Below are 14,482 nucleotides of genomic sequence, written 5' to 3'. Positions count from 1 at the left end.
TAAAGAAATGTAAGTAAATAGTTGAAGACACTAATAGAAAGTACAATGCTATTTTTTTCATTATTTCCTAAACATTTTGCAAGATAAGGGTGCTTGCATTAATCTCTAGAAACGACATGTAAACTATAAGATCGAACTCCATATTATCTACGTCCAGTTCCCTCAAAAGCACCTACGCATAATTCCAAAATTTGCGCTAAGTAAGAACATTCACAAGATGTGTCCCTAATCGAAATACTAAGAATACTATTATATATATATTTTTTAAAAAGCTGCTAATATAACTTTATCCGATGAAAAAGAGTTTTTTAATTTTGAAATGAAATAAATGTGAAAACAAACTCAGAATACAGGTACAATAAAATCCAAATCTGCAAAGATTAAACATGTAACTTAGCACACATGTGGGTTTACAATCGATTCGAAATATAGATAACCATGATAGCATTATTTCTAACTTTTTTGTTTTTCCGTCTAGGAAAAATGTCTTTGGCTCGAGGTTTTGCTGTAAGACAGGCGACAGGATTTTCAATTTATTTTTTTCTCAAAACCACAACTTTTAACTTGGTGGTCTGAAGGAGGGTAGGGTAACCGGAAACACAACAATTTTTAGGCCTACATTTCAAGCCATTCTTTACCATTCAAAGAAAGAATGTTGTTTTAGACCTTCTTTCTAACTGTTAAACATATTCACTATCACAGTATACTCCATATTAGGCCATGTGTACAGCATTTACTGTACATAGTCTTTAAATATGAATTAAACATTGAAGCCTCGAAGTAAAAAAATGAAGTTAGTTCTTATATACCCATTATATTTACAATGTATGTAAGAAGTATATACAACGACCAAATAGAATTTTTGAATACGTGTTTAAGGAAATTAAAAACAAAAACAAAAACAAACTTAGGATTAGAAACGACAACTTTAACCATCCGTATATTCAGAAAAACCATATCTACCTCGATGAATATTATCCAAAAGGGTACCATGCGTGAAAGAATTTGATTCAGAATGAAAAGAATTTAATGGACATTGTTTCACAGTTACCGCGTAGTAACACATTCTTGGGCGGTTTAGTTTATTCTCACTTTGTTTCTTTAGTGTTTTGATCTTCTGCGATTGGATTTCATTGCATCAAAATGGTTCGTTTACGTACGACTGTGTGTTTCGGTTTCAGATACCCTTGTGTTATTAAATAAACTTCCTTTTTTTCTTTATCGGAACAGAGTTGTCTGTGTTGTTTAATAATCCTGTTTTGAAGTTTCATGTTAGACCCAAGAATTTGAGCTTTTGCCTTTATTCAACCATCTTGTTTTCCCATATAGCTGATGTGTGTTGTGTGTTTACTAAATATCGAAGGTTAATAATTGATATAACAATTTTGAACATTTATTCGAGATTATATAAGCCTACATTTTAAATGTTTCATCGTTTTCATGAACCTGTCAGATTCTTTAACTGAAAAAATATCAATAATATTACATTATTATAATCGTATGTAATGTTACTCTTTTAAACAATAGTTGATTTCTTTACATATTATAAAATGTTATATGTCACATTTGCAGTATTTCATAATTCATATCCCTTTTCCTCATACGCTTTTCTCTTTCTCTGAAGAATTTTCCTTTCGATGATTTATCTTAATTTTTTTTCCATATGAATACTTTGTGGGTATTGATATCAATATCAAAGTTTTTACTTATTTTAAGTGACTTGCGTAAGGTGAGGTACCCTGTTGTTGTCAATCGATATTTTGTTATGCATGTATAAAACAAATTACCTTTTAGTATGCTGACAAAACTCTACATAGCTTCAAGCAAACTTCTTCGTCCACGTGATCTTCCTGTCATCAATCATACATTAGATATAAGTAATTGTTAATGTAAATACATGGAATTGTATATCATATTTTTGCTACAGCTTGGTGGGTTAGTTTTGGCAGTTTGCAAAGTTTTCTAATACTTTGTTCAACAGTAGAGGTCCTAGTTGGCAAAATAATCCCTATCATGATTTATATCCATGATAAAATTAATGTTTCATAAACATGTCACCTGATTCATGGATAATGTAAGATGGCGGTCACTAAAATATTGTATATTTTAAATGTTTTTGTTGTAAAAAGATATACTTACTACAAAATATTCCATTTCCCCTATATCCTCTACGGCACTGACATCTACCATTTACACAACGAGCTTTGCTGTGGCATCTCTTGGAACAAGTCTTGGCTGATATGATAGAAAAGGCTAGATAATCTTTCAATTTCACCAAATAAATTTTGACTTTATAGTATGAATTAAATCATTAAAAAACAAAGATATGACTATTTCAGCATTTTTTTTTAGAAATGTAGAATGTTTCAAGAAGGTTGCTTTGTTTATACATAACAACATTTATTTTTGTCCCCATTACGTACAAAAAGGAAACAATGGCCTGCCTCGCTATATTTTGGTACACTTGTTCAATGTCAGGAATTTCTGGCCTCAGTCTTTTTTGTTTTCATTTTACATTTATTTTATATTGATGGAGTATATAAAAGAAACTGTGTCGATGTACTGGTGTATAATGTTGTTTTGGGGCCAGCTGCCGCCTGCTCAGTGGTATTAGGGTTTTTTCGTCGTTTATTGAAGACACATGGTTTGCTTTGAGCTAACATTTTGTATCCCGATTGACATGTCGCCTCTTTGACCTTCTCAACATACCCATTCTTGATACATAATAATGATTTTATTTTAAACTATCACTTATTTGAAGAAAAGAGAATTTTATTTCATGAACATCAGCATGACCCGAATATTCGCGGATATTTTAGATGGACCTTGCATAAAAATCTGGGTTTCGGTTTGCATACCTTTGTCCTGATAATGCAATGATGATAATCAACATGAGTAATGTGTCAAATACCTTTGAAAACAGGAAGACAAGAAAGAACATGAAATAATCAAATAAGACATTCAAAGTTAAAAAGCAACCCGGACTAAAATGAGGAGTGTGAAACATGTGCACCATTAGGGTAGGCGTTATCTGATAGTTTCTTTGAAAACTACTGAGTCACTATAGAATCCAAGATAAATTCATCTCTATTATTCAGTGAATGAATTGACATAATTGTGTAAACCAAATCTGCCTGTATTTATAAAAGCAAAAAGGACGAAATGTCTCTGTTTCCACAATTGTAAAAATGAGAGAAAATACAAATGTAAATGATCCATTATTCTGCAAGAATATGCAATTTCTGCAATTTCTGTAGATCAAATTTGTCGAATTTATCATATTTGACCTTTTAGAAAAAGGTATCTACTGACAGACACCATTTTGATGAACATTTGATTAAGATGATGGGAAAAGATCAGCGGAGATAGCTAAAAGAATAAAATTTAAGTATATAGGAAATTCAGCATTGGTACTTAAACAGATAAGTTGGAAATCATTAATGTTCCTGCGGTACACCAGCACGGAGACCACTATGTACGGAAGATGATATAATTATTTTGGACAGTAAAACAATGGTTCAAGTTAAGTGCAATATTTTGTATGAATCAGGCAAAATGTAAAAAACGTGAAGCATGTATGTCAAAACATATTCGTTCTGACAATATATAGGCACTCAAAGATGCATTCCTTCATTTGATTTCTGCATCACTGGATGTGTTCAGAAATTTGTCAATAGATTGTCAGATAAATGAGATTTTTGACGGAGTTGTCTGGGCTTTCATTGTACAATGGTTATTTTCAGCGCATTTCAATGACACTGTTACTCGAATTTTCATACAAAGTTTCACACATTGCATGATTCTTACAGAAACTGACACTTTATATTTGAAACAAAAAATTGTCTTCAGTAACACACTAAATCATATATTATTACAATATAAGTCAAATAATAGGTTTCGTCTTATGCAAAAAATTAACAGATGCTGCACCGAGCGGTCGTGGGCCTTAAATTTATATTACAAGCTGTATAAATGTTTTCTCTAAAAATAAAGTTCCCAAAAATACATTAAGTAAATGGAATTCTGTACACCTGAAATATACGACTTTATAGGTCATGATTCATTATTCTCCGGCATTACTCATAATCGATTGTTTTAATTTTTATCATTTTTGTACTGTTAAACGGTCTTTTTTGGACGACATGATTTTACGTCGCATTTCACCTAAATCTTATCAATGACGCCATCAATTGATAAGAAAGATACGTATCTTTAACAAATTAGCGAACTATTGATTGTCAGTTCCATTGGATTATGACACACTGTAATACATTGACTAATCATTTGGCAGTTTGTCTAAATGCATCTAATTCAGAAAACCTGCAATTCAAACGATGGGATTGTAGCATACGCTCTTTTAAAAATTGTAGTGAGACAAATACTTGTTCCATATGTAAGCGGGAATAAATCGCCAAGTATTATAAAAGCCGCTAAAGGATACTGTTCAAAGAATAAAACAAAATGTAGACATTAATGTAAACACAGAAGGGTTTGATGAGAAGGCTCCAAGGCGTAAAATCCGACAAAAATCACTGAATTAGACAGCACGCCTTTTGTGCCTCTATTGATGTAAGCAAATTTGTTATGCAAACGTTGCACTTGTATATATTTTGGCTTGGAAGGATTGGAATACTTGTCAGTTACACTAAACTACATTTGATACATGTACTTCCATGCTTACATTTTCTGCAAATGTGCATATATGAAATAGGGTGAAAACGTTTTTTTCTGTTGTATCAAAATAATTTAAAACGGCATTTAATCATATCAATGGTCAAAATTGAAGTAAAAACTAAGTAAATAAATTAAAAATGGAAGAAAGGAAGGAAGGAAGGAAGAAAGGAAAATAAAAATATTAGTATTACTGTTTACTTACTACAGCGTTGACCATTGCCTACGTATCCTGATCTACACCTACAATTTCCATTTAAGCAAAAAGCTTTACTGTGGCACCTTCTAGTACATCTCTTTACTTGAAAAAAAGATCATGAACAAATGAAGACTCTAGTTTTAAGTTAGACTTAGTAAAATTAAAAGAGAGTAATTTAAAATGAATATTGCTTAGAATGATAAGCGTAAGTACCATTGATACAACATTTTATGGTAAACTTACGAATCTTGGCAGCGAAATATTTAACTGATAATATTTATACATGACTGTTATTTTTGGTATGCTCGATTCCTTTATTAGGATGAAAAAATATTATTCACTTTATAGAATTTATCTCAAACGTGACACATTTTTGGGAACAAGAGTAAGATCATTTATGAAATAGATAATTCCTAAATTATTGGCATGAATGATATCATTTTATAAAATCCAAAGTAAGAACGTTTTCTGATTGATGTCTCATATGGTGAATGGATTGGTCAGAAACTATCATTTAAGTAATTGTTAGTAGTACTGTGTTCATTTACTTTGTAGTCAGACCTTACGTGAATTTGTTTTATGGTGCGTTAATGTGTATTTTGTTGTAGAATTTGCATCAAAACATCTTAAACTCAGCTGAATCTTCTCCTATTGTACATAGTCGAGAGTATCTATTATTTATATATCTTGAGGAATCTTGAATTTGTGTGTTATAAATGGCATGGGTATGGTGTAATGCCTGTTTTTGATTAATAATATATAGATTAAAACAAATGTCATATATCGTCGATTTTCAAATTAATGTTTTTACTTACAACACATTGTTCCGCTTCCAGAATACCCTGTTTTACATTTGCACATTCCAAGAGGTTGGGAACAGTAGGCATTCCTATGACACTTTAATATGCATTTGCCTGGAAGAAACATATTTTTTTTATAAAATCTAATTTCATTCTTGGGTATGTCGAATGTGAGCCAGTGGTATTTTTACACATGAAGTCTTTTGTTTTAGCACACATCTATTTTAAAATCTTATTTTCATATGTTTTAACTTCGATAACGCAGGCAAAAATATGCACCCTACATTACAATTCTTATTCAACAACCCGATGTTCTGCTGTTTAAAGCTGATTACATAGGTTAACAGCAAAGGAACAAAAAACAAAAACAAACAAACAAACAAACAAACAAACAAACAAAAAACAAAAAAAAAAACATTCAGAATTCACGATGTGCATTCTAAGTTTTAGAAAACTACATTTTTTTTTATATCAAACAGACAAAAAACAAACACACAAAACTGAATAATATGTTACTGTCTTATATGACAAACTGATACCGCTCGTTTAATATCTGATCACATCTTTAAACTTACGTTCGATTTTTGTTATTCCGATGATCTTTCCTTGCCAGGTCGTCATGCTTATACCCGGAACTTTTACCTGACATATGTAATTATCTTTATCACTATTTACAAGGTTTTTCAAAGATAATTCGTACTTTGTTCCACGCTCAACCTCAATTTTCTCTATCTCATACTTATCGTTGTCAACTGTTACATTCTCGTTGGTGGATAAAAGAAGCATTGGATGTCCGTTGCCTGTGTTACCGTGTGCTTTTAACCATTGTACCTGTCATGTATTAGGAAAATATCAAGAATTATGAAAAATATGATTCATGGTTGAAGGCCAACATATTTTTATTTTTGCTATTTTGTTCAAAATGAAATAATAAACAGAAATTAAAATGTGGCTATTTATATAATCCTTGTTCTTAAGAGATAAAAAAAATATATGGAATGTACTGTAGAGTTCAAATTTAAGGGATGTAAATATGTAGATTAATACAATACAAACTATTAAATTTCCAATGTTTATCATCTCCTTAAAATAATGAATAATTGCACATTTCATCGTATAGACCTATAAAGCAACTTAATAAAAAAATAAAAATATGTAACCTTTTTTGGGTGTATCAAATAGAATTTGCATCATTCTTACAAAGACTACTACTTAAATTGGATATAAGACATACAGTGAGTATAATAGTTGCAGCGAGTATTATAGTTAACTTAAAGAAACAATAATCGTCTTTAATAACAAACGCCTGATGAATTTCCATAGAAAGTTAACTATACAGTTGACAATAAGATTTAACGGTTCTATCAAACCTATAATAGTACTTATGACTTAAACTCCTTCTTTGAATATCCAGTTACCTGATGAATGTCTTTAAAGTGTAAACTGGACAAGTGATAGAAAAATGGAAACACACATTCTTATCGTACATAAATTCACATGCGGAATAAGTGAGATATCTTTAATATTGTACAGTTCACCATTCACGGCATTTCATCAGATGATTGTTATTCTATCAAGGGATGACAAACTGATTCCCCTGACTTTAACTGTTTTACTCGATGTGAATACTAATTAAAGTATATTCTTACAGAGCATTTCTAAATCCAATCGTACAAAAGTGTATCGCTTAATTTGTTTTTATGTGTTTGTTCGTTTGTTTGTCTTTGTGTGTTTTTTTGTTTGATTTTTGTTTTGATTTGTTCGGTTTTTTTTTTGTCATAGCCAGGCTATATCATATTTTGTTCACCTCCGGCAATTTTAATCATTGACATGGTTTGTTTATGTATGTATGTAACAGTTAGTGATACTTTTCATGTTCTATTATACACGTTATTTCAATAGAACAAAAACGAAACGTTAATGTTGGGATAATTACGATACATGAAAATCCAAGGTAAATAACAGTACATTGGGAAACAAAAACGATTTACATTCACAATGAATTCGGAGAGAAAAGAATAAAAATACAATTAATATAACAAGAGTGACATTAGTGCTCAAGAAAGAAGAGTGAGCATGTCCTCCTCCACCACAGCATTCGTCACTTACAAATTAGTATAATCTGTTAAGACTTTCGCTACAAAAATATAGCTCCCCAATCCAATGTCAATGCAGCGTCACAAAGATGTTCCAAAACCAACTGAGCGATTCACACTTCATTTAATAAAGTTTTAAATCGCAATCGTAAAAAACTGATTATTTCAATGACGTGTAATAAAAAATATTATTGTAATATTATACATGTGGGATTTTTGTTGGTGTAACCTTCTTCAGAGATCCTCAGGAATCTATATGAACTACACACTCAAAATAAATTCAAAGTCTATTTGTAATGGGTGTTTTAAAGAAAATAAAAATAATCTACTTTTTCCTCTGCAGCTGATATTCTACTTACTAAATTGTGAATGTTATGGTAAAAACTACATAGTTTATGTTTGTGAATACAATCATACAGTAATATATTGGCATAGGCGACAAAGTTTGAAGATAGTAAACAACTACATATAAAAAATCAAGTTGCTGAGCTTGTTCCAAAATTTATTTGATTTTGAAAATAAAAATATCACTATTTGCCATATATTTCTTTTTAAAAGAACATTACCTCAGCACCTGCAACTATATCTTGAAATGTGCATTGTAGCTTTACTGTCTCGCCGTAATATACAACGTTTGGATTTGCAGACCAGCTGACAATACGAGGCATGGCTGAGATACCTTTAACTAAACATAATAAAATAAACTGTAAATATAGCTCTATCAGACTATCTAAATGTGAATATATTATTAGAAGCACTAATTTTAACTAGGCCTCAAACTCTCGGAGCCCAATGAAAACAACGAAACTTAAGTTCAAGTTCTCCCAACCATTGTGTGCATCGTCATTTAACAAATATGATATCAATATCATCATCATGATCATCAATTGAAACACACAAAAAAATCAATATTTGTGCAACGTTTTGAGAAATGGTAAAAATAAGTGTGAGACTGGATAAAAACACCGATGAAATGAGCATTTTGATATATTAGAGATATTTATTTTAACTAATTGAGAAACTATCCGATATTTCCAAAAATCTATGTAATGGAACATTTTAAGCACGTTTTTTTTTTTATTTTTTGCATTGTTTTCATGACGTGACGTTTATAACGAATTGCAAGAAAATCTGCTCAATCAATTTCTATATTAGCACCTTGACCCTTATAAATTCGCGCCGAAGGTGTAAATTATCTTCACAAAATAGTATATGGGTAAAATTACAAAGAATCAGGCAGGTTGAAAACAATTTGAGGTTTATTGAAAGTTTATTGAATGTTTTAGCTTTAGGTTTTACAAGTTATTCTTTATCCAAAATGCAAAGTTACACAAGGGAAGTCTGTTTTTGAAAATGGAATGGGACAAGAGAGGCACTGATAGTAAGGTCTTTATATGCTTTATATTGCAAGAGCAATCTCCCCTTAAAATACAGTTTATCTAACAATTATCTATTATGATCCGAGAGATATATAGAAAGCAATATCAGGGTAATTGTTTTTGTTCTTATATAAATGAAAAACTGCAATGACATTTCCTCGGTTTCTTTCATGAATCCTCTGGTTCTCTCAGAAAGCTGTACTCAAATGTTATCAAATAAAACTGACCTTTTAACAAATCAGAGCTACTCGGCCATTTCTTCTTTTTAAAATGACCTTCGTATTCGGAAAGGAGGATTTCTTTTTCGAATAATTTGCCGGACAGAAGTGTTTCCACCCACCGGTCAGCGGTACGAATTTCAGTAAGAATTTACTAAAATATTTACTAAAAATAAGAAACAAAACATTATTTTTTGCGGAAATAGAAGAGACAGGAAAAAAGTATTTGGGTATTCAACCAGTTTAGCAATACTTTTAGAATCTGCTCGGATAAATTTTGAATAGATTCTTCCGTCTTGTGCATCAGAAGTTTTTCTCCCGAGTAACGAGAAAAGGATAAGTAGTTCTGATTGATATTTTAACAAATATAGAGCCTATCAAAGAATCAAGTATAGAAAACTTACTTGTGAAACATGTTGCTATAATTACCGATACTGAAATATTCATTATCGTCATTGTTTTTGCTAACACCATTACAAATCCTTAAAAAAAAACAAACACAAACAGAAATATGTTATTACTTGACATTTTATACGGTGACTGCCCATATTTAAATTATATTTTTTTTTGTTGATAGAGTTAATATATATAAGTTATCGTCTAGACAAGATATGATGTTGATATTTGAATACATTACGAATCCTGTTTAAATTTTCAATACTGAAATGTCATATGTATCGTTTATTCAGAAATATGGCATCGAATGTTTTATAAATGAGACTTATACCGGTAGGGTAAGCGTCCACTGCTTTTCTAGAAACACCCGCCTAGTTGCTCATAAAAAGTCGAGTCGGGGGTAGACGAAAGAGGAAAGGAAAACTATGACACGTTGAACAAATCAGTTTTCATGGCGCAGATGGGTACACCATAACGATCCACGAGACATGATGTAGATATATTATGATAACGGTACGTTCATAATATAGTTAACGCATGAACGATTTACTTATCTGGCCAAGTGATATGTTCTTATATACTATGCTATGTACTTTGTTCTAGTTCATAGCTATTCATGGCATACTTATTTTCCTTTCGCAAATGTACTTGATGTTATTTGATTTGGTATTTCAAGTACCATTTCGCATAAGAATAAAGCAATGAATGGCACATCATAATTCTCAATTTGGTTATGTTGCCTCCAATTATTCTAAAAAAAAAAACAACAGAAAAACTATTTAAATTTACCCTGAAGCGTCCCAGATGTAAATATTTTTTGACTGCTTATACGAGGAAAAGTTTGGGGAAATTTTCCCCTGTTTCAAATTGCATTTCAACTCAAATTGATATTCAATATCTTGAAGAAAAAAAACCAAAAAACAAATAATACAAAAATTTTGATGGTTATTTCTGGAGGTTATCAGGAATAAAGACTTGATTAATGCATCAAAATATGTGTGTTATTTTCCTTCATGTGCCACACCTTATACCTTTGCCTGATTCATAGACGGAGAAGTACTTAAACAAAAACATATTTGTTGTGCAAATCAATATTTTCCGTTGCGAATCTTTAAGAGGTATATAGGTTGTCGATTGGGTATAGCCTACTCATACAAACAACCAGAATAGCGTACAATTTACATGTACGCCTTATCCAAATAAAGAACCCAGAATATTTGAAATCAATTGGGGTTGATATAATTTGACCAAAATTCAGACGAATTGAATAACGGACATCTAGTCGGCAATGTGATTCCGATAAATATGTATTACATGTACGAATCAAAGACTATTATCATAGTTAAATGCCAAAGCAGGACAATCAACGATAGCTACATGAAACAAAGTATACTTCAGGTTTAACCAAATACTTAACCACGGTGTCAAACAATGTAGAATCAAGAAACAATGTATAATATTTAGTATAATAACAAAACCTATTTGCAATCAAAATACTGAAAAAAATGAAATAAAAATTTGTCAATTCTCCCAAATAAGCAAAATAAAGGAAAACTAAACAAACAACACATAGTTTATGAAAATGATAATAAAAATATATGTAATATAATCAATTTAAAAGGTAGAAAATGTCAATATTAAACAAACCTTTATGCTATTTTCTCGTTGGTTAACCCTAAAATAATTTAAAAGTTCATATATATCCTATTGCAGTTTAATACGCCTGACCAGAAGGCGTGAACAGTAATTTTCAAAGTGTTCCTCTGGAAATGTTGTTATTGGTTATTGGAAAAGGCTCTTTTCAGTTTGATTAAATATTTCGAGAGTCCAATTACAATTTGTCACTTGGTGTTATATCAAGCTGTTAGGTGATATATGCTTTATTGATAAACGAGTTGCTTTTGATTGTGTGACAGTATCCCTTTGGCACAGCAACATTATGTAAATGGAAAATCCATAGGAATGATTCAAGTTCACAGTTACACAAAATGTAGGGTAAACTGATAATTTGTTTCAAATATGATACTGATTTGAAATAAAATTAATAGGTATAAGTAAAACAGGTTATTGAAATATATGTACACTAAAATATTCTAGAAAATTTGATTAAACATGAAAATCACGAGGTAATAAGCATATGCGATGACTTTTCGTTCGTATTGTCAACTTTCCTTTTATCTGTGGCAACATTCCTTCTGCACCTACGTATGGAGTTTTCATATCACAACTCACATATGCCAGAGCTTGCCGTAACTATGCAGGCTTTTTGAATCGCGCTAAAAATTAGGCTTCTGGAACAAGTTAATGTTACTACCAGACTGAAGTCATCACTACAAAAGTTTTATGGTCGTCATCATGAACACGTAGACCGTTACGGTGTATCCATCTGCACCATGAACATGGATTGTTCAACGTTTCATGGTTTTCCTTTCCTCATTCGTCTACCCCAGGTGGGTGCTTGTTGAAAAGCAGGGAACGCTTACTCTTCCGGTGCATCTGGTCATGCTTCCAGTTTTTTGTGGAGTCCGATTTGCTTATTTTCTTGCGTTACATTATGTGTATTATGTTGGTTATGTTCTTTGTTGTGTGTGTCTGTTTTCCATGTCTAGTCGTCGTCCCTGGATCGAATTCTTTTGATTTTCGATGGAATCTTGGTTCACTTGATTACTCTTTCAATGTTCCAAAAAGAATTATAGATAATCAAATTAGCCCAAATTACTACTTACTAGTTAAATCATACTCATTGAGTATTTATTCTAATGTTAAAGATATTTTTTTAAATGTCATCTTCGATGTATTTATCTCATGATAATGGCCCGAAAATTAACCTTTAAAGAAAATCTTACCTTACGTTTAGATAATTCTGTGTTTTGTGCACAAACGACCAGGTGAAGTCGGTCTTCAGAAGACAAGTGATTTTTATATAATAAAATTAAGTTTAAATGAAGTGTAACGGTTTGTTTTTCATTAAAAGATATTTGCATCAATTTGATGCTTTTGGCAGATAAAAGTCACAGCAAAAATAGAGAAATTAAAATTTGAAATGCACTTCGTCAAATATCGTTTGATCACAAATTTAATGTCAGGTAACAGTTTGCTTCTTCGTTTAACGTTAATATACCAATTTAATATTCTATTAAGATACGGACACTATCGTGTAATTGTAAGACTAAGAGCCCATAGGATAACGTAGCGTCTTCTCAAAAATTAAAAAATATATCCCCAATCATAATATAATTCAAGCATTTCCAGTATGAGACCCAACAATGCTGTTAAATTTCCACGTAACTCAATCTTACACATTTCGGATTAAGAATTAAAACAAATCAACTAAAGCCTAATCTAAATAAATGTGCAGATTTTTTAAAACGCTTAAAATGTTAATGTGTAGCGGATGTTTTCTTAAGTATGAATAAGGACGGACATGCGATAAGTAATTACTTGAACTGCTTTCAATAAGTATACAAAAAGATAAAAACAAAAACAAAAACAAAATTTGAAACATGATGTTTTAAATGTGTGACCAAGAAACTCATGAATATACAAAGGATATTAAAGCGACTACGACAAGACCATGAAAATACACTATATACCCAAAAGGAACCACATACAGAAATTAATGGATCAATACAAAAAACACTCTGATAAAAGTAGGGGTTAGGAACAGGTGTACTGGTACGACAGGTAAGCGTCTGATTTTTTTAAAAAATAACCCTCGAGTTTATCGTATAATAACTAAGGTTGAAATTTAGGAACTTCGATACTGTTTGAGATGACCAGAGATGATCACAACAATGGAATTTATGATATTGAAACTTTAAAGTGATGACTTTAGCCTTGTGGCAACACAAACCGGTTTCAATTACTTATTGGTAAGCAGTTAAGCACCTGATAAAACTCTGTGCAGATGCGTCATGCTCTGAAATGTAACACACACAAAAAAAAAAGATACACATTATCTGATAGAAGGTTGCCACGCCAAAATCAATAATAAACCCGGAAATTGATCCTGACTTGACATTCACAAAATTTTTCAAACTCTCAAATTCAAGGATTAATATGTGCGGGTATCTTTCAGTATTTGTATTATGGCAATATTGTACACAAAACAGGGGATGCTCGATACTTGGCCAATAAGATAACTATACCCTGGAATAGGCTCAATCGTACGGAATATAGTTATTGTTGTCAAATCCTTAAGGATAACATTTTGTGGTATTGACATTAATTTGATCATAGGGTATTTACATAGAAAATAAACATTATATTTAAAATCAGTTTTTGGCATGAAATGGGTTGTTTCCTTATTGTATGACGAGAGGGACATAATTCATTGTAGATTTAAACTGGTCTAGATCAGGAGCATACGTGTCAGTTAACTGCTAGTAGTCTTAGGTTTGTACATTTGTGTAATCTGTATTCCGTATCTTTATTCCCGTTGTCACAAGGGACTGTAGTTTATTTTTATATCATTTCAGTATATAGGGGCCATTCATTAGCTTTACCTGTGTAAAATAATGTTTTTGTGTCACCTTTAGTTTTCCCTGTGGTGTAAGGATTTTCTCGTCGTTCATTGAAGACTGCTGGCTGGCCTTGATTTGAAATTTTTATCCATACGGTGTTGTTATCTCCTTGACATTTTCACCACGCCTATTCTCGATATTTTTTTATTTTGTTTTAATCAAAATGATTTCCCGTTTGATTATTTGCCTTGACGAAAATA

The 14,482-nt window shown here is 31.3% G+C and overlaps 1 protein-coding gene across 2 annotated transcripts; it reads right to left on the bottom strand.

Annotated features, from left to right (window-relative positions):
• Nucleotides 1-1,382: 1,382 nt before the first annotated feature.
• LOC148628334 (uncharacterized) lies at nucleotides 1,383-12,653 on the bottom strand. 2 transcript variants are annotated; one of them, XM_088564722.1, is made up of 10 exons: nucleotides 12,606-12,653; nucleotides 11,407-11,434; nucleotides 9,768-9,845; nucleotides 8,333-8,451; nucleotides 6,246-6,501; nucleotides 5,686-5,784; nucleotides 4,877-4,972; nucleotides 2,140-2,235; nucleotides 1,788-1,850; nucleotides 1,383-1,462 (listed from the first exon to the last, which is right to left on the bottom strand). In XM_088564722.1, exons 3-9 carry the CDS (start codon nucleotides 9,835-9,837, stop codon nucleotides 1,810-1,812), a joined length of 777 nt encoding a protein of 258 aa, XP_088420848.1. In that variant the 5' UTR covers nucleotides 9,838-9,845; nucleotides 11,407-11,434; nucleotides 12,606-12,653; the 3' UTR covers nucleotides 1,383-1,462; nucleotides 1,788-1,809. The 2 variants fall into 2 exon arrangements, with proteins under 2 accessions (XP_088420848.1, XP_088420850.1); XM_088564724.1 differs by lacking the exon at nucleotides 12,606-12,653 and having other exon boundaries at nucleotides 11,407-11,558.
• Between the last annotated feature and the right edge of the window lie 1,829 nt (nucleotides 12,654-14,482).

This window comes from Perna viridis, chromosome 1, assembly GCF_037379345.1.
Source record: "Perna viridis isolate PV_CMFRI_1.1 ecotype Kerala chromosome 1, ASM3737934v1, whole genome shotgun sequence".
Lineage (NCBI taxonomy): Eukaryota > Metazoa > Mollusca > Bivalvia > Mytilida > Mytilidae > Perna > Perna viridis.
The sequence above is the reverse complement of the archived record's forward strand: the minus strand, read 5'-3'. Positions and strand labels throughout refer to the sequence as shown.